The 20,499-nt window shown below is 41.6% G+C and overlaps 1 protein-coding gene across 2 annotated transcripts in view; it reads right to left on the bottom strand.

The window, feature by feature from the left end:
• Positions 1–20,499, bottom strand: part of PCMTD1 (protein-L-isoaspartate (D-aspartate) O-methyltransferase domain containing 1) — an 89,744-nt gene that overhangs the window by 4,389 nt on the left and 64,856 nt on the right. For both annotated transcript variants that reach the window (XM_065398629.1, XM_065398630.1), the window contains 2 exons: positions 12,084–12,255; positions 10,156–10,279 (listed from right to left, as the gene is read on the bottom strand). In XM_065398629.1, coding sequence (XP_065254701.1) covers positions 10,156–10,279; positions 12,084–12,255 — 296 coding nt within the window. The remainder of the gene's footprint in view (positions 1–10,155; positions 10,280–12,083; positions 12,256–20,499) is intronic.

Genomic DNA, 20,499 nt, shown 5'->3' with positions numbered 1-20,499 from the left:
ATATTCCCTTAGATTTCCTAAAGGAAATAAAAATATTTGTAAGGTCTTGAGGACTTAAAGAAAGTTCCTTCAATCACATCAGGAATCATTTATCTCAATTATCTCCTAAGAATGGTAAAGTAAAGCTTTACATACAGGCATGTGTGTTAGTGAGATAAATACATTATACCTCATGATTCCATGCCAAAAAATTTCTTAGCTCCAACTACATTAATACAGGAGGGGAAGTCTCCAAGTGCTTACAGACTCATTTTGCTATACTAAATGTAGATTATGAACTCCTCACAAAGATTGTGTTTAAAGGCCTGGAACACTGATTGTGCACTTGAATTTAGTTTATAACAGGTCAACATAGCTCAGTTAATACCAAGCACCTAAACACATTTTGACTTTTAAAAATTCAGCTCTAGATAAGAGAATAAGACCCTAGATAAGCTTTTGATGCTGAGAAAGTCTTTGGTTGGCTCAAATGGAAACTTGTTTTTTAAATTTAAATAGTAGCAATAATGGGCTTTGAAGTTGTATAAGAAAAAAAAAAAGACACCTTCCATAATCATTTTCACTTAAAGATATTTATTCTACAGACAGGAACAAGACATTTTCAAAAGGAGGAGGTTATTTACCTTTAATTGGAGGTTCTTCAAGATGCGTGGTCCCTATTAGTATTCCAAACGTGGGTGTGTGTTTGAGCCATGTGCTGGAAGGTTTTCGTAGTAGTGTCTGTTGACCTGCATGTGCATCCCTTGTGCTCACAGGCAAGGGTCGTGAGGGTCGATGCTTCTCCAGTGTCAATCTTACCGCTGAGTAGTCCAGCCTTCAGCAGAGGGGATGGCGGGCGGATATTGGAATACAAATAGGGACCACACATCTCAAAGAACCTGCAGTTACAGGTAAGTAACCTCCTCTTCTTCTTCGAGTGATGGTCCCTGGATGTATTCCAAATATGGGTGAGTAGAGAGCAGTGATCAGCATGGAGGTGGGTGGGAGGATGTGAGAGGAAGTATAGTTTGTAGTATAGCATGGCCTACAGCACTGTCTGCAGCTGCTGCTTGGCTGATGGCATAGTGGGACGTGAACATGTGGATGGAGCACCATGTTGCTACGACAGATGTCTTGCCACGAGACGTCCACTTGCATAGAGTATGCTGTGACTCCATCAGGCGCCGGTACATTGGATAATGTGTAGCATTCATGGATGCACCTGGAGATTTGTTTGGGAGGAAAGGGCTTGGCCCTTGGATCAGTCAGCAATGGCTACAAATAGTTTCGATGAAGAACGAAAAGCACAGGTCTAGAAGAATGTAGAATGAAGTGCACAGCAGATGTCGAGGGAGGGTAGGACTCTGTCCATGTGGGAGGCATGCGGCTTGGGGTAGAACACAGGCAGGTGGATGCACTGATTTAGGTGGAACTCCGACACTACTTTTGGGAGGAATTTAGGGTATAGCCGTAAGGAATACTGTGGAACACTGTAAGCAGGGTGGGTCAGACATCATGACCGCCAGTTCATTGACCCATCTAGCTGAGGTAATGGCAACTAAAAACATCACCTTCATAGAGAGATGGCAGAGGGAGTGTGTTGCTAGTGGCTGAAGGGGGGCTTCATGAGGGTGAAGAGAATGAGATTAAGGGGGCTTGAGTACTGGTGAGAAGGTATTGAGGAGACCTGTCATGAAATGGATGGTGGTAGGGTGTGTAACACTGAAGCGCTGTCCATGGGGGGAGAAAGGCACTGAGTGCTGCTAGGTGGACCCGTATAGAGCTGAGGGACAGGCCTGACATTTTGAGTTCAAGAAGGTAGTGGAGGCCAATAAATAGGGATATCGCACTCGGTGGGTGGTGATGGTGGTGAGCCCATGAGATGAAGCTTTTCCATTTAGCTTGGTAACAGGCCCTAGTGGATGCCCTCCTGCTCTGGTTAGGGATTTGTCATACCAGTTTGGAGCATGCTTTGTCTACTCCTAGCCCCATCCAAAAACCAGGCTGTGAGGAGAAGAGGGCCTGGATTGGGATGCTGGCCCTGGCCCAATCTTGTATGAGGAGATCCAAAAGCGTTCAGAGGTGGAGTGGTGTGCAGGTGGAGAGTACGAGGAGGTGCGTGAACCAAAACTGATGGGGCCAGAACAGGGCTATAAGTATTATGGTAGCTCGGCAAATCTTGCGAAGCACTTGTGGTAGGGGGTTAGGGGGAAGGCGTAACGGAAGTTGCCCATCCGGGGGAGGAGAAGAGCATTGCTCTGTGAGTCCTCCTGTGACACATGGCTAGAAAGGGTTAAACATCCTGCAAAATAAATAATCCTCAAAAGACATGTGGGGAGATGTTTGTGTATTTACAGATGTATGAGTAGAGTCGACAATGTAATCAACAGTCCCTGTCTATGCTGTATTCTGATAATTCAGAGGTAAAAGGACATCCTATCATTTAAATGAATTGTAAACACGGGATATTTATCTCTCTTTGAAATGTACTGTGAATGGTGGAGGAACAAGCAAATGGCCTTATGTTAGCTATACGAATTAAGTACTGATGATGGACCTCCTTCAAAATCATCCTAATTACCTTTTTGTTCATGTCAAAAGACATGAAATTGTATAAAAGATCCTTGGGACCTGATTCTGTCATCTCAGATCTGCTTAGGCTTCATCAGGAGAAGTTTGAGTTGCAAGACTGAGGTCCCAGTTATGCTGGTACGTCCTGAATATGAGATTCGGACCTTGGACTATAACCTATGACCTATTTCTGAAAGAACTCTGCAACTACAAAGCTCACCATCTCTGCTATGAATCTGAACCTCAATGAATCAAACTCATGTCTGTATGTATATTGATCTTTTAACCATACTCTCTCTCTCTCTCGGTTTTTTAATAAAGCTTAGTTTAGTTAATAAGAATTGGCTGTAGCGTGTATTTGGATAAGATCTGAAACATTCATTAACCTGGGAGGTAATGTGTCCGATCCTTTGGGATTGGTAGTACCTTTTCTTTTATAGGACAAAATAAGATTTACAGAAATTTTCATTATATGTGATGTGGGTACCTGGATGGAGGCCTGAGGCTGGATCACTATAAGGGAACTGTGTTGTTTGGACTTCTGAGTAACCAGTAAAGTAATAAAGAAGCTGTTTTATGTTGGCTTGGTGAATCTAAGTATTGGAATATCCACCAGCTTTATGGGGATTGTCTTCCCCATTCTTTGCAGTTCACCCTAATTGAGTGACCATAGCTGGCTCCCCACTAGGACCCCGGTCACACCTCCCTTATGGCTCCCCCGGAATAATAAAGGGGCACTTTGTGGTTCTCATGAGTGGGGATCCCCATTTGTGGGGAAAGTATCAGAGTGTGGCATTGTGCAATTCCCACTCGTGGTTGACACAGAAAATTCTGCTGAGGGCATCAGCCAGGGAATTTTGGGTGCCTGGGAGATACATAGTGTGGAACATTACATGGTGTTTGATGCACCAGTTCCAAAGGTGGATGGACTGGGAGCAGAGAGAGGTAGACTTGGCGCTGCCCTCTTGTTGATGTACACAACCGCTGCGATGTTCTCAGAGAGCAATTGAACATGGCGGGAACGGATGAGAGGAAGAAATGCCTGGCATGCAAAACAGACTTCCATCAGTTCTAGCACGTTTATTTGCATCCTGGCCTCTTTGTGGTGTCCAGATGTCCTGGGCTATGTGATGGTCTAGGTGGGCTCCCCAATCCGTGAGGGAGGAATCTGTTTTGATCATGGCCTGTGGGGTGGGAAGGGTGAAGGGGGTACCGACTATGACCTTGGAAGGGTCGGTCCACCATATGAGGGAGACCAGAACTGTCTGGTGGGGGGACAATGAGTCTGGGCTCCAAGCAGTCCTTTTTGCTCATCTTCATCTACAGACCAAACGTTTGGAAGCAATGCATGTGTAGACGTGGTTGCAGGATCACACAGAGGTACAGGCTGCCATATGTCCAAGGAGGAAGAGACAATAGTGGACCGTGGTGCATGGGTTGTGGCGTACGTCTGCAATTATGGCCGTCAGCATTGCAAAGCAGTCTGCCAGAGGAAAGCTCATGCCACGATGGAGTCGAGTCGCGTCCCCTTACACGGAAATAGAGAAATTTCTGGTGGGCTGGGTGAATGTCAATGTGGAAGTAGGCATCCTCCATGTCGAGAGCCACGAACCAGGCCCCGTAGCAGAGACAAGGGATAATGGATACCAATGTCCCATACAGAATTTGGATTTTCTGATAAAGGTGTTCAGTAGTTGAAGTTTGAGAATGGGGCGGCACCCTCTGCCCTTCTTCGGTATGAGGAAGTATGAGAAATAGAAGCCTCTTCCCATGTAGGGAGGTGGTACCCACTCTATGGCTCCCTTCACGAGAAGGGTGTCTGCTTCTTGTTGGAGAATGCATTGATGTGAAGGTTCCCCTGGGTGGTCCGGGGGAGGAAGGGGCTGATGCAGGGTTAAAAGAAAAGAGAAATTCTACAACAACGAACAATATAAGCAACTATATACAAATGGACAAAAGTCACTCTCTGAAACTAAGTGTGAAAGAACTAGGGTTCTGACTCAGGCCACATGGTGGTAATAGGGAACTGGAGAGGCGTCGATCTGCACAACCTATTATACCCTCAGCTACGAGCATTAGGGGACGCATGTGCAGGTCAACGAATACTGCTAAGAAAATCTTCCAGCTCCGGCGCATGGAGTGCATTTGCACCCACATTTGGAATATACATATAGGGACCATAAAGAACAACTTTTAGTTGTCTAGTACAGAGATTAACATTAAGTAGTTCCACAGTTAAGGTTGCACCAGGACTCTCCTCTTAGTGCAACCTTTGCAGTCTTCTAGTTCTGTTCTGCCTTTAGAATGATTTGATTGGCTCACAGAAGGGCTGCAGTAACTGTCAGTACAACACATGACATGCCCCTCCATATTTGTATTAAGTATGTTCTATATTGGTTCTAATAAGCAAGGCTTGGACTCCTACTTAGGCTTGTTTTATTCTGGTTGTGACAGCTAGAATGTAAGAACGGCCATTCTGGGTCAGACCAATGGTCCATCTAGCCCAATATTCTGTCTTCTAGCAGTGGCCAATGCCACGTGCTTCAGAGGGAATTAACAGAACAGGTAATCATCAAGTGATCCATCCCGTCGCCATTCCCAGCTTATGACAAACAGAGGCTAGGGACACTTCAGAGCATGGTAATAGCCATTGACGGACCTATCCTCCATGAACTTATCTAGTTCTTTTTTGAACCCTGTTATAGTCTTGGCCTTCACAACATCCTTGACAAAGAGTTCCACGGGTTGACTGTACATTGTGTGAAGAAATACTTCCTTTTGCTTGTTTTAAACCTGCTACCTATTAATTTCATTTGGTGACTGCTAATTCTTGTGTTATGAGAAAGAGTAAATAATGCTTCCTTATTTACTTTCTCCACACCAGTCATGATTTTATAGACCTCTATCATATCTCCCTTTAGTCGTATTTCTTCCAAGCTGAAAAGTCCCAGTCTTATTAATCGCACCTCAATGGAAGCTGTTCCATACCCCTAGTCATTTTTGTAGCCCTTCTCTGTACCTTTTCCAATTCCAATATATCTTTTTTGAGATGGGGCAACTGCATCTGTATGCAGTATTCAAGATGTGGGCGTACCATGGATTTATATAGAGGCAACATGATATTTTTAGTCTTATTATCTATCCCTTTCCTAATGATTCCCAATATTCTGTTAGCTTTTTTGACTGTCGCTGAACATTGAGTGGATGTTTTCAGAGAACTATCCACAATGACTCCAAGATCTCTTTCTTGAGTGGTAACAGCTAATTTAGACCCCATCATTTTATATGTATAGTTGGGATTATGTTTTCCAATGTGCATTACTTTACATTTATCAACACTGAATTTCATCTATTTTGTTGCCCAGTTTTGTGAGATCCCTTTTTAACTCTTCGCAGTCTGCTTTGGACTTAACTATCTTGAGTAGTTTGTATCATCTTCAAATTTTTCCACCTCACTGTTTACCCCTTTTCCCAGATCATTTAGGAATATGTTGAACAATACTGGTCCCAGTACAGACTCCTGTGGGGGACACCACTATTTCCTCTCTCCATTCTGAAAACTGATCATTTATTCCTACCCCTTTGTTTTCTATCTTTTAACCAGTCACTGATCTATGAGAGAATCTACCCTCTTATCTCATGATAGCTTATTTTGCTTAAGAGCTTTTGGTGAGGGACCTTGTCAAAGGCTTTCTGAAAATCTAAGTACACTATATCCACTGGATCCCCCTTGTCCACATGCTTGTTGACCCCCTCAAATAATTCTAGTAGATTGGTGAGGCATGATTTCCCCTTACAAAAACCATGTTGACTCTTCCCCAACAAATTGTGTTCATCTATGTATCTGATAACTCTGTTCTTTACTATACAGTAACTCCTCATTTAAAGTCGTCTCGGTTAATGTTGTTTCGTCGTTACATTGCTGATCAATTAGGGAACATGCTTGTTTAAAGTTGCGCTATGCTCCCTTATAACGTCGTTTGGCAGCTGACTGCTTTGTCCACTGCTTACAGGAATCTCTGGAAGAGCAGCCCCTCCTTGTGGGGATTAGAACCAGGGGAAGCTGGCAGCTCCCCACCCCCCATCAGCTCCCCTAAATTCCCTGTTAGGTATGTGGCTCAGCAGCTGCCCAGCATCAGTTCAGCTGTCCCTCCCCTCATTGCTGTTCTGCTCCTGCCCTGTCCCTCTGCCTTAGAGCTGCTCCTGGAGGCTTCCTGCTTGCTGGGGGAGGGGGAGGGGGAGAAAGGGGTGCTGATATCAGGATGTCCCCCTGCTCCTGCCCCCCACCCCCGCTCCGTACCCCCTCTCCACAAAGCGGAGGAGGGGACAGAACGGAGGGAGCTTGCTCTAAGCTGTTGCTTCCTGTCTGATCTGCTTAAAAGGGCAATGTACTTGAAGTGGGGTCAGCGTACTTAAAGGGGCAATGCACATATCTCTCTCTCTCTCACTAATACATGCACCCCCCAGAACTTTTGAAAGTCAGCACCTGTGCAGCCGTGCATGTGCTGTCCCTCTGCCTTAGAGCTGCTCCTGGAGGCTTCCTGCTTGCTGGGGGAGGGGGAGGGGGAGAAAGGGGTGCTGATATCAGGATGTCCCCCTGCTCCTGCCCCCCACCCCCGCTCCGTACCCCCTCTCCACAAAGCGGAGGAGGGGACAGAACGGAGGGAGCTTGCTCTAAGCTGTTGCTTCCTGTCTGATCTGCTTAAAAGGGCAATGTACTTGAAGTGGGGTCAGCGTACTTAAAGGGGCAATGCACATATCTCTCTCTCTCACTAATACATGCACCCCCCAGAACTTTTGAAAGTCAGCACCTGTGCAGCCGTGCATGTGCTGTCAGGAGGAGGGAGTGGTGTGCTCCAGCTGGATAGCATGGGCTCATCATCATGTTCAGTTTTTGCAGGGAAGTGTTTGCAGCAACTGCCCTGCATCTGTTGTGTTTCCTCCCTCCTGCCTCAGTCCATGCTGCCTTGTAGAGTGTGAGGCTATATTAACAACAGCGTATTAACCCTTGAGGGTTCAGCCGAGTGCTAGTTCATCATTTAGCAGCAAGGCATTCCCTGGGAAATATCCCACCCTCTTACTCCAGGACCTCAATCAAGCTTTACAATCATTCATTGCTGTGTACAATATTAAACTTTTTGTTTAAAATTGTTTAAAACTTATACTATACATGTATATAATGTCTTTTGTCTGGTGAAAAAAATTTCCCTGGAAGCTAACCCCCCCATTTACATTAATTCTTATGTGGAAATTGGATTCGCTTAACACTGTTTCACATTAAGTCGCATTTTTCAGGAACATGACTACAACGTTAAGTGAGGAGTTACTGTAGTTTCAACTAATTTGCTTGGTACTGAAGTTAGGCTTAGCGGCATGTAATTTCCAGGATCGCCTCTAGAGCCTTTTTAAAATATTGGTGTCACATTAGCTATCTTGTCATCTGGTACAGAAGCTGATCTAAATGACAGGTTACTTACCACTGATGTTAATGCTGCCATTTCACATTTGAGTTCCTTCCTACACTGCCTCCTTTCAAAGTACTGTATCTGGAACACAAGAAGTAGGTTTTCCCCCTGCCTATACCTCTGGGCAGGAAAGAGGATTTGAAAAAAAAAAAGAATTTATATCATGAGAACTGAAGCAAGGTAGCAGAGAGAGCCTGAAAAGTGTTTTTCACCATCTAGGGAATGTGACTGAATTGGATTGAAAACCCTGGTCAGAGGATAGTGTAAAATGTGTAAAAATGGCTGAACAGAGAAGAGCAACTGGGCATTTTTGAAAATCCCACTAGGCACCGCATCTAAATACCTTTAAAAAAATTTGATCTAAAGTGTTGGAATGAGAAAGAAAATCCCAATCACCATTTGTTAAGCATCTCCATGTCCCTGAAATGTTCTGGCCCCCTTCCCAAGACACAGACTATAGAGAGGCACAGAGGCTTACCATCAGCCACTAGGCATATGGTGCTTCTGGCCATCCCATTCCACTCTGGGGGAGAAGAAGGATTTATACAATGTTTCACTGCTCTTTGGAAGGCAGCACAAGGGGCATACATTCACCATCCTCTGCAACATCAAGTATTAACTGTGTATGTTTTATTTGTGCTTAGTCAAAGTGGACTTGGTGGACTGCGAGGGGAGATGTATTCTTGCCTCGGTATTCTTGCCAGCAAGTTAAAGAAGTATGAGCTGGATGAATGGACTGTAAAGTGGACAGAAAGCTGGCTAGATCATTGGGCTCAACGGGTAGTGATCAATGGCTCCATGTCTAGTTGGCAGCCGGTTTCAAGCCGAGTGCCCCAAGTGTCGGTCCTGGGGCTGGTTTTGTTTAATATCTTCATTAATGATCTGGAGGATGGTGTGGATTGCACCCTCAGCAAGTTTGCAGATGACACTAACCTGGGAGGAGTGGTAGATACGCTGGTGGATAGGGACAGGATACAGAGGGACCTAGACAAATTAGAGGATTGGGCCAAAAGAAATTTGATGAGGTTCAACAAGGATAAGTGCAGAGTCCTGCACTTAGGACAGAAGAATCCCATACACTGCTATAAACTAGGGACCGAGTGACTAGGCAGCAGTTCTACAGAAAAGGACCTAGGGGTTACAGTGGATGAGAAGCTGGATAGGAGTCAACAGTGTGCCCTTGTTGCCAAGAAGGCTAACAGCCTTTTAGGCTGTATAAGTAGGAGCACCGCCAGCAGATCGAGGAACGTGATCATTCCCCTCTATTCGGCATTGGTGAGGCCTCATCTGGAGTACTGTGTCCAGTTTTGGGCCCCACAGTACAAGAAGGATGTGGAAAAATTGGAAAGAGTCCAGCAGAGGGCAATAAAAATGATTAGGGAGCTGGAACACATGACTTATGAGGAGAGACTGAGGGAACTGGGATTATTTAGTCTGCAGAAGAGAAGAATGAGGGGGGATTTGATAGCTGCTTTCAACTACCTGAAAGGGGGTTCCAAAGAGGATGGATCTAGACTGTTCTCAGTGGTACCAGATGACAGAACAAGGAGTAATGGTCTCAAGTTGCAGTGGGGGAGGTTTAGATTGGATATTAGGAAAAACTTTTTCACTAGGAGGGTGGTGAAGCACTGGAATGGGTTACCTAGGAAGGTGGTGGAATCTTCTTCCTTAGAGGTTTTTAGGTTTGTCAGGCTTGACAAAGCCCTGGTTGGGATGATTTAGTTGGGGATAGGTCCTGCTTTGAGCAGGGGTTGGACTAGATGACCTCCTGAGGTCCCTTCCAACCCTGATATTCTATGATTCTATGTCAACAATAGGATTTTGGGAATGTCCACAAGAAAAAACGAGGGGGAGGGGGGAAGAGACCAGGAAACTCACTGTATTGTTTTAATTTAAAATATAAAAAATAATACACTTAATTGGGTACAGAGAGATTTGTGTCTTAGTGATGCTGAACACAAGTCAGAAATTTTATATATCAGAACCAGAGGGGGCTAGAGCTTTTCTGAACAGTACATTCCCATTCTAGTGCATTATGTCTGTATAACACAGCCTCCCCACTCTGTGGACAGGAATACCAGCTCAGGCACAATAAACTTAGATGTGCCAAAAAGGAAAAGCCACAACAGATGACACTTACGCAGTCCCACAGTATCACGTTTGCTGTTGTCATTCCTGTTGGGTTGTACTAGTGGAGCAAATGAAACAGCAAGAATGTTTTTACTTTCCCAAGTGTTCTGTCCAGTTCGCAGGATTTGCGTTAGCTGCATGAAAACAACAAAAATATAAGACAAAGTTCAGCAGTTAAGTAAATTATTTCATCTGCTTTCTTGTTTGTTTTTGTTACACCCACCATTCTTCAGTTTGAGGCAGTTTATACCATTGCCATTTTAATTTGCTTCAAATGTAATTCAGAGAAGCTGTTCTCTTGCCAAAACTGAATTTTATATACTTTATAAAATGATATTCAGCCATTTCCCATTTTGTTGTGCTCTGAAAAAAATAAGAGCTTTGACATGTATTTATGTTTTATTAACAATGCCCTTTTGGTAACTTTTTTTTTAAAGTTCAAATGTCCAAATTATTTACATTTAATATTACTGTAAGCTAAGAAGGCAGAGCGACATTTAGAAAGATTTAGAACAGTTTCATCTGCATTTGCGTGATCATACTCTGAAAATCCTAAACTGCCTAGACACAACTTGTGTCTAACCACCACAGTAGTGGGCACATAACTACACATCTCTCTATAGGAGGTATTGTTAAAGATGCTTTATTGGTGGCTGAAAAATAGGAGAAATGAACACACCCTCTATTATTAAGTTAATCTATCAGAGCTTTCTTTGGCACTGGTCCAGGGTGAAACCAGCAAGTCCAAGATCACGATAATTCTCAGATTCTCCTGCATTCATAAATATTAGCAAAGTATACTTATATGAATCATTAATCTTCTATTTAATTAGATTAGAATTTTCCTTGGAAATATTTTAGTTTATCTATATAGAGAATAATGTTTACTAGTGAAAGTAACATGATATGCCTATCAATTTAGAAAGCACCCAATTATGCTACCTATATGATAGCGTATTTTAATGATACACGCTTTTAAACAATTTCAGTGCTGTTTGAAGTTATGTAGCAACTATATGGCAACTTCTTTAGTGAGGACTGTTAACTATGAAGTAACTTGCAAACTAATCTTCAGCTCAAACATTTCAATAAAAATTTGGCTGTAAAAGGACAGTAACTTGAGCAAGTTACTTCATCTCTCTGCATCAGTGTCGCCCATCAGTAAACTGGAGATAATAATGCTTACTTTTGCCAGTAAAGCTCTTTGAGATCTATGAATAAAAATGATATAGATGCTAAATATTTTATTAAATTACACTTCTGACTGAAAATATTTCCCCTATTATTGTGACACGTAACACCTAAAATAACAATATCTGAAAGAGATCATTAAAAAATTCAATGTTGTTAGTCTGCCTACTTTGTGCATTTGACAGCACTTTGTGTATATAGTTAATGTCAGTGCTTCCCCTACAGTCAACTAGATAAATCTGTGCTGAGTTTTCTTTCACACAATAGGGAAGAGAAAATTATTTTTTGAAAGAAAATAGGATAGGATTTTTTTTGTTTTATAATCAAGGACGCCCTGGGGCAGGTATAGCACATTAGAGTACTTTTTTGCGAAATCCTGGCCCCACTGAAGTCAATGGGAGTTTTGCTATGGACTTCAACTGGACCAGGATTTCACACTTTGTCCCAGCTTTTTTTTTTTAGCTAATTAGATTTCAAGTTAATGGTGTCCTTGTAAATATGGACATATGGGTGATATGGCAAGCTAGTTTGACTTAAAAACAAAACACTCAAACAGCCCCTATGATCACTTTAAAAGACTGTAAAAATCTTCACACTCACACTGTACGGCTGTAATTGAGCAGACAAGGATTATTAGTCAAAAAGCAAGTAAATCAAGTCTATAGTCTACATACGAGACAAGCATTTTTGTTAAACTGTGTGATTCTTATATCAAAACACAGCAAGGGAAAACTGTCAGTGAATCACCTGATCTTCTATCGGCATAACCAGAATACCTCCAACTTTCAATAAAATTTTCATGTAGTTCTCATGATCTTTCTGGACCCCAGCTCCACAATAAATCCGGTCATACTGATGACTATCCGATGCAATCTCCAGACAATTACCAACCACAAAGGCAGGTTCACAGAACTCAAATCTGGGGGGACGGAGGGGAAGAAAGGGTAAATATTTCAGAATAGTAGTCTATTTTTTAAATACAAGCAAATTTAGCTAAATATAGTAAAACTTCGATTTCACATCTTTGCTCATTTGTAATTAACACATTTAAAGAGTGTCGGCATGCTGTAATTGTACTAGATACAGAAACAGAAGACACGACTGAAATATATCAATATTTGTCTATGCATATCAGTTTACACTGCCAAAAAAGAATGGTGCATTATTTTCTAAATGCAATCATATATGCCTTACTGAACAATTAATGAAGTAGTAAAAAAACAAACACAAAAAGCCCTTTTAAATTACTGTCTTTATTCACATTTATAAAGTATCCATGTTATGCTCTGGGTTTGGACAAAAATTAAAACAGTTCAATAAGTCATTGGTCTCAAACTACTCCCCTTTCATCACCCCCTAAAACCAGCTCTCTCCCAACCAACTCCCTTCTCAAAAGGAAAAAAATATGGAAAGACGTGTTTTCCAGTATGTGCCCTAAAAGTCACCAACTCTGGTTCTGACAGACCAAATAGGAGAGGAGAAAGTGATTTCAAGAGTCAAAGACCCCTCATTAAGAATTCCATTCCATTAGCTCCTATTCAGTACATTTTTTAAGCATGAGCCTAACTTTAAGCACATGAGCAGTCTCACTGAAGTTGTGACAGAAGAGGAGCAGCTCAGTAATAACTCAGATATTGTATGAAACCTGGTAATTGGAATGTTTACTGTATGCACAAATTAGTTTATTTTAATCTGGGGGACTAGCAAGAAAAACAACAGGACATGAAACAATGACTCAAGATAAACCACCCCTCAGGAAATAAAGGGTTAAGAGACAAATCCCTGAACTATTAACTTTAGAGATTCTACCTCCTGTTCCAATCATCTTGCAGAACTGGGTTTGACAAGCAGGGGCAAAGCCTGAGAACTGACAAGAACAAAAACTGTGACTGGACTAAAAAGGACTCACTCTTTCTCAAGATTTTAGGGAGTTCAGGGGAACCAGATTGACAGACATCTTCTGTGACTGAAGTTAGGCCTAACCTAGCTTACCAGCAGGGGAAGGTAGGGGTGAAAGTAAAACAGATATGCGTAGACTGTTTTAAAATCCTTACTCCCTAAATGCTTTGTTCTTACTGTTAAAACAAAATTCTTTAGTTTTAAGTAAGTTGTATGGTCAATACACACACCACTGGTCACAAACTCCAAAAGGGGAAATCACAGTTGCCAAATCCAGTTAAACCACATGGGTGAGCATAGTTCATACATAGAGTACTGTAGCCCAGGACCTGGTCTAAGTGTGAGAGAATTGAGGAATTCCACCCCAGGAGAGATAAAGGCATGAGGCCTGACGCCTTAGGGGAGCAGGAAGGGGATAGAGGTGCAGTAAGCTCTGCAGCTGGAACAGAAGCCATTGCAGCAGTATCACAAGGGACAACAGGTGGTGTCGCAGATAACCCAAATCATATTGTTAGAGATATTCAAGTCAAAACCAGCATTTTAAACTTCATCCAAAATCAATTTGCGCAGCTAATGCTGATCCCAGACCACACTCCTTTCAAGAAAAATTGCTTAATTAGTAAGGTCCTGCATTCTCAGATGTTGCCTGTTTTGTGCTGTACCTTGAACCTAGATTATGCAGCAAAGCCCAGTACAGCAGAGAAACTCTACCAATCTACTGTCACAAGCCTCCTTCCCCTTCATAGGCAGTATAGCAGCCTAAAACGCTCAACACCCAGTCTTGTGCCATAAGTGTCTGTATGCTCCCCTCTTCTCTGTAGGGCTGCTAGACGGTGAGGCTCCTGAGGGTCAGACCTACATTCATAAATATTTTCAAGTGTTCCTATACAATAATGGGGTGGTCTGAGAAGGGGCTGCACCTAGGAAATTGTTAAAGTTTAAACCAAAGCTTTGAAAGAGGTGGCCTTTGTCCCTGATTGGGCTCAGGAATTCCAGTGCCAGAACATCCACAGCTGCATCATGCTTCAAGTGTGCAGGAGAAAAGTCAGCCTGCCCCTAGCTACATTCAAATGGAGCTCTAAGGTACTTAGTGCTTCTCCTGTCCACCTTCAAGAGTTACACATAGCTATGTCATGCATAGCTTCCAAGATCCCTCCATCAGGGCTTCTGATCCTATAGGGCTCTATAAAAGGCTGTCACTGATACCTGCATTTCCTTCATCCTCTATCACTGCCTGGTTCCCTCTCAACTGCTCCATCAAAAGGGAGAAGTTACACAACTGCTTATATGGCCACATAATCCTTTGTGAAAGCCCTGTGTACTATTCAGTACTGACTGAAATGTTCAAATGGAGTTTCAACATCATGGCTTTGGAGGTTGGAAAAACAGAACTCTGGGCCACAGCTCCTTACCTGAAATCCCAATATGCTCAGACCTATATGAGTAGAACTTTCCAGGGGGTTCTGACTTTGGTGCTTAGATTCATGTTTACTGAAGTATGGCAGGTCTGTACTGACAATAATCAAATCTTTGCAGCACATTGCTGGCGAAGTGGCATACAAAATGATGCTAATTTTGGATTAGATTGATAAATTTCCAGCTATTGATTTGTAAAACAGAAAATATGGGATTACAAGATTTGACAAGATGTCTATAGGGAGGTAAGATGGGAAGGACAGAATTGTTTTCTTCCCTGAAAAACCTTATCAAGTGTAAACCAAACAACCTCATCCATTCAGAGGGTACAGTCACAGGTTGATTTCATCTGGAAGTTCTCTAAATCCAGTGGATCTCAACCTTCATCCAGTTGTATTGAGAAGTTCACAGACATCTGCAGACATGTTGTGAATTTGACAGCGGACTGCATCACTGGAGAGAGAATGTCTTGAATTGACTAACAGCAGCAGCAGATCCCAACAAAACACTGACAACATTCAAGACACAGGGAGCTATCAATGTTTCCTCAAATTATAACGAGGCTTGGCGGCTTTCACTATTCACAGCAACACTAAGTATGATACTCAAGGGCTTTCATGTTCATAGTATTGCCATTAATAAAACAATCTTCTGGTTTTGTAAACTTATAAGCTTTTGCTTGAAGAATTCAATGCATTTCTTTTGTAAAGATGGATGTTTGATCTTGAAACAGCTCAGTGCTCCTTCCTATTATTAGCTGTATGCATATCCCAAAATACTTTGCCAACTACTGCAACAGCCTCTGAAGTATTGTGGGTAGCTCTCAAGCATTCTGATATGCATTTTGATCAGAGTCCACTAGAACAGAAAGCCAGGCTGCAAGAAACAGATCTACCGCAGAGGGAAAGAAAGGGAGGGTGGTTGGGACTGTCTTGTCCATCTCTATGGAACAGTGCAGGGTGTACATACTATAATTCAATTAACTTCACCTTAAGGGGAAGCTGGGAGAGCAAGAGGTAACAGGTCCCAGCAGGACAGGGAGACAGAAAAACAAACAAACAACAAAAACAATGGATGCCTGGATGCAGAAGAATAAATTAATTAGATGACAAAATTCTCCATTTAATGGCATCATGGGAAAAAGCCTGAATCCATGGCAACAAAATTGAAGAGTCCACAGGGCCCTGCTTGAGATGAATGGGCAGTTCACAAATCAGAGTTATTCAAGATGTCAGTCACTGCATTGATTCATATTTAGTTCATTTTTTATATTATCTCTGCAAACACAAGGACTAGAAAAACCACAAAAAGAAAAAAAGATGGGTGGAGGGAGGGATGGTAATAACTCATGAAACCTGTTCACGATCCCTACAGGGTATCCTTGCTCTTTTCCCTGAGACCTTGGACTAGCAGAAGTAGCCAGTCTATATGCCTGACCTACCAACTACTACGACCCCTTTTTCATTCATGGCTTCTTCTTGCCCTTCCTCTGTAGGATCTGGCAAGCATATTACCAGACACTCCCAGCAGCAGCCTTCCATGCTTCCTCTGCTGGTAGCCTCTGTTGTCTCTTGATGCTTGTGGCACTTCTGGCCATTTTATCTTTCTGAAATAAACAGGAAAGGGGAGTATTTCCAAGAAAATGCAACGGCATGCACATGGATAACACACAAAAAACTTACTTTTTTTTTTTTTTAAATCTCTTTTAGAGAAGTGACATGTGGAGATTCCAGACACATTTCAGAGTGTCTGCCATAGTTAGTGAAGACTATTGTGGTTAGGGACCCTTTGAAAAGTTTTAACAGAGAAGATCCCTGTTCTCCTCCTTCAGAATTTAACTGCAGAGGAGACTAGAGGAGAGGGGGAAAGCTTCCCACAATGCCCACAAAAATAACCCAGATGAGCTAGAGGCTCCCTAAAGGCACAATATCAACATTAGTGTTCCTACTTCATACTTTTTGGGGTGTGGAAGAGCAGACAAGTTCTGTTTTACATTATGTCTATGATTTATGGGCTGGGGTCATCACATGGTTGAATCAAGGAGGAATACCAGGAACTCTTCCTTCTTACTACATTTGTGGCATTTTGCAACCTTTGTCTATGGCCCACGGTTGCAGTCTTCATCCAAGTGAGCTGGTAAAGGTCTTTGAAGCAACATGCAGCCTTTGTGATATGCAGGGAAAGCCATTACTATGGCCAGGGAGCTCCATCTGGTCCATGACCTGGCACTATATGACTAGAGACAGGCTACACAAGACACATGGTAATATGAATAATAAAATAATCACAGTGATCACTTCAGTAGTATAAAGGTACTGTTGTGAATCCACTACTTAACTATTGGAGGTCTAAAGTCTAAAAGAAAAAAGAAAGAGCTATCACCATCAAAGTTTCAGCCAAGCAGAAAACAGATAAAATACCCCAACCCAGAGTAGCCTCCTGAACTGACTTTCTCTTCCTGGAGTAGGAGAAACAAACAGGAGCTATTGAACTAATGTTAAAGAATCTGTGAGTCGAAGGAAACAGAAATGCCCGCTTCTCTATTGCGTGCCACCTCCTATTGGTATACTCATTTTCTGACTCCATAAGTAACTCAAGAATTTCTGAATACAAAGCTGACAGTTTAATTCTATTTTACAAGATGTGTAAACCTCCCTGGGTCTATTTTTAACTGATCAAATGCTCCCCCAAAATATAATTCAGTTGAAAAACAGTTGCCCACAAGAGTTTTGATACAAACTTTTGATGTAGTACGAGACCAGCTACTGAAACAACAGGGTCTCATGAAGACTTCAGTTGATATAACCTCTTTTGGAGAGAGATGAAAATTTCTTCTCTGCTATACTTCATATACCAAAATCTTTAAAGAGGCATTTAGAGCTTTGCTGGGTTTTTCTTTAATCAAATGCCTTAGGGTACCTTTCTCTCAAAAGGCAAAAACATACCCAAAGTTCACATCACTGTATTGTACCTCCACACCGCTTCCAGCATAAACAATTGACGATAAATGCAGTATCATTGCAGTAGCATTTGGAAGCCTAGTTGTAGCAACCTCTTCTACCCGTACACCACACTGCTTGTTTTTCCCATAATTTCTGCAGAACACTACACAAAGCTGACTAGAATACAAATATTCTTCTGTAATATAATGAATGCTTTAAAAACAATTATCACTATGTAACATCTCTCCATTACACTTTAATACCACAAAGCACATAAACTAGTTTGTTTTAATATGAAATTCAATTTAATCTGAGCTAAAAATCGTTCAATTAGTCATATTGACACTACACACAAGATGTCACCGTTGATTTAATTTCCAATGTTTTTTAGACATCAAAATGGATTAGTCATTCAATTTCCTTTGCTCTCTAACATTAAGCTTTTTATTTTTTTTAACACCAAGAACTTTGCTGAAAAAAATAATTTATTGTCAGAATGTTGGCACTGACAAATACATAAACTACTTATCAAGATGAGACATATTTCACTTAGTCATTGCCCTGAAATGAAACTAGAAAAAGATTTGGGTCTAACAAATGCCTGATGTGATTCACCTTTTGTTAACACCTAATGTGATTACCATTGTGGTTTGATTTCTTTTTTTAGGAAAGTTTAGAAAAATCTCTCAGCACAGTGTATATGAAATAATGCAAAGTAAATACTTAGATAATGCTGACCCAATGCTCTGCTAATATGGAGAATGTGCTTATAATCATATCAGTTTATTCAATAGAATCAGATACTTTCATTATGAGTTTGGTAGGACCACTAAGAATATCAGAAATTAAAATTCTAGTTATCTATAACATGGCAACAGGAAGAATTCCTCGGTGTTTAAATGGACACTTGCCACAAGCACATGGCATAGACTAATTTAACATTGCACTGATTTTTCATATTGGGCCAATGGTAGCCATACTACACTTGATTTTGTTACAGCTTATTCGTAATCATACACTTTCCCCTCTAAACTGTAATGACTGCATTTTCATAGCTTGCATTTGAAGAAGCAGTCATGAAAAATTTGTTTTGTTAATTTATTCTCTCTGGTATAACATGCCCATGAATCCAACAGAAACAGGATGTTCTCTTTCAGACAATTTCACCGGAAGTAAAAAACAAACAAACAAACAAACAAAAAAAAACCCTGTCAATCAAGGACCCAGGGAGTTTAAGTTAATTTCTCACCTTCTCCTGCCAAAGCAGTTTAATTAAACACAGACTATGAAAATGCATATTCATGAAAAGCATGATTTTCCATAAGAACCAGCAATGAAATATTACTACTAAAATAAAAATTAAACATTCACCAATTTGGACCAAGGTGTTTACTTTGAAAAAAGAAATTAAGAGGTTAATTTTTATTTCACTTGTATCCATATCTACTATTATATTCTGTGTCTGATATAACAAGCCGAGAGGGTAAAGGAATGTTTCTATTTATCAATATCATAGAATTAAACCCTCAATTAGAGGGTGCTACAAACTGACCCAGTAACTCACTGTATAGTCACTAGCCCACAGCAAGTGGACCCAATCACTGAATCTCATGTGCTTCCAAGCCAGCTGGGTCTGGATTCTATTCACTAGCTCTAGGGGTGTAGGACTCACACTCCCAGGTTCAGACTTTGTCTGATGCCCTTTCTTGGGATGTGGGATGTCAATGTCCAGAAACCAGTGTAAGAATCCTCCTGAGCCCCCCAAATTGCTTCTCCGCAATCCCCCAGAGCTCGACCTAGGCTGTGGGCAATTAGGACTTACTTGTTTAACCCCATCAGACACAACATGACAGAAAAGCAAAGAACAAAGGCTTTAGCAGAAGAATTTAACCATATTTACTCTTAAATCAATCAAGAGTTACAGATCTCTGAAAACAAACCTGAAGTCCTAAAATGCACCCTCCCATAGTATGAGCTCACCTCTTTCTGTGAGTTTGTAGTGCATCAACAGACTAAGCTGGGCAGAGTCCCTCTTTCCCTCTCTGTCCTGCAAGTCCTTATGTATAGCAGTCAACCCCCTGCACAGAGTAAAACCCTGATCTTACATAGGGCCTCTGTCTCTGTGCCACGTGTGCAAACTATAAGTGCTATAGCCATCGGTCATGCTTGTCCCCCTCAACCTCTCTTTCAGAGCACGCTGTAGAACTACCATTATTCCATGAGGGGCAGGCCTGTAGGTGAGAGTCAAAGTCAACGGCTGTCAGCGATGGCCCTTCAGTGAGATGTACACCACCTTTCCCAGGCAAAGCAGCTGTCTGGAGCGCAGCACAACAGCCTGCCCTTGGGCAAGTCCAAACAAATGTGGTCACAGTATACAGGTATAAAAACCTTCACAATTTGATACAGTAATATCCCACTCCATCACAGAGAGAAGTAGCTGAACAATACTGGAGCAAGTCTGATTCAGACTGAGTACCATTCTTCCAAAAGATTCATCTGAAATGGCTTTCCAAATCAAGGACCGAACCTTGCAGTTCTAACTCACAAGTCATTCCATTGACTCATATCAATTTGTAATATTTTCCAAAATGATGACTACACAATTATCTTGCTTATTTCCTTTGTTAGTGTTATTTATTTTGGACTAGTCCAAAAAAAAAAAAAAATCAGGATCATAGTCCCACTTTAGCACATGCACAAAGACATGGCACTTGATTTTCATTTACTTTTCATTGCCAGAGACTTTAATATAAATGAAAACCAGGCCCATGGTTTCTACCTCTGAGAATGTATAAAGTGAACAAGCAAAATGGTGGGGAGGAAAAAAAAGGACAGAATTTTTAATTATATAATTTAAAAACAATCCATTACCTCCATCCATCCACCTAGCCTATGTTACTGGACTA

This window comes from Emys orbicularis, chromosome 2, assembly GCF_028017835.1.
Source record: "Emys orbicularis isolate rEmyOrb1 chromosome 2, rEmyOrb1.hap1, whole genome shotgun sequence".
Classification (NCBI taxonomy): Eukaryota; Metazoa; Chordata; order Testudines; family Emydidae; genus Emys; species Emys orbicularis.
Note: the sequence above shows the minus strand (reverse complement) of the source record. Positions and strands in the feature narration are given on the sequence as shown.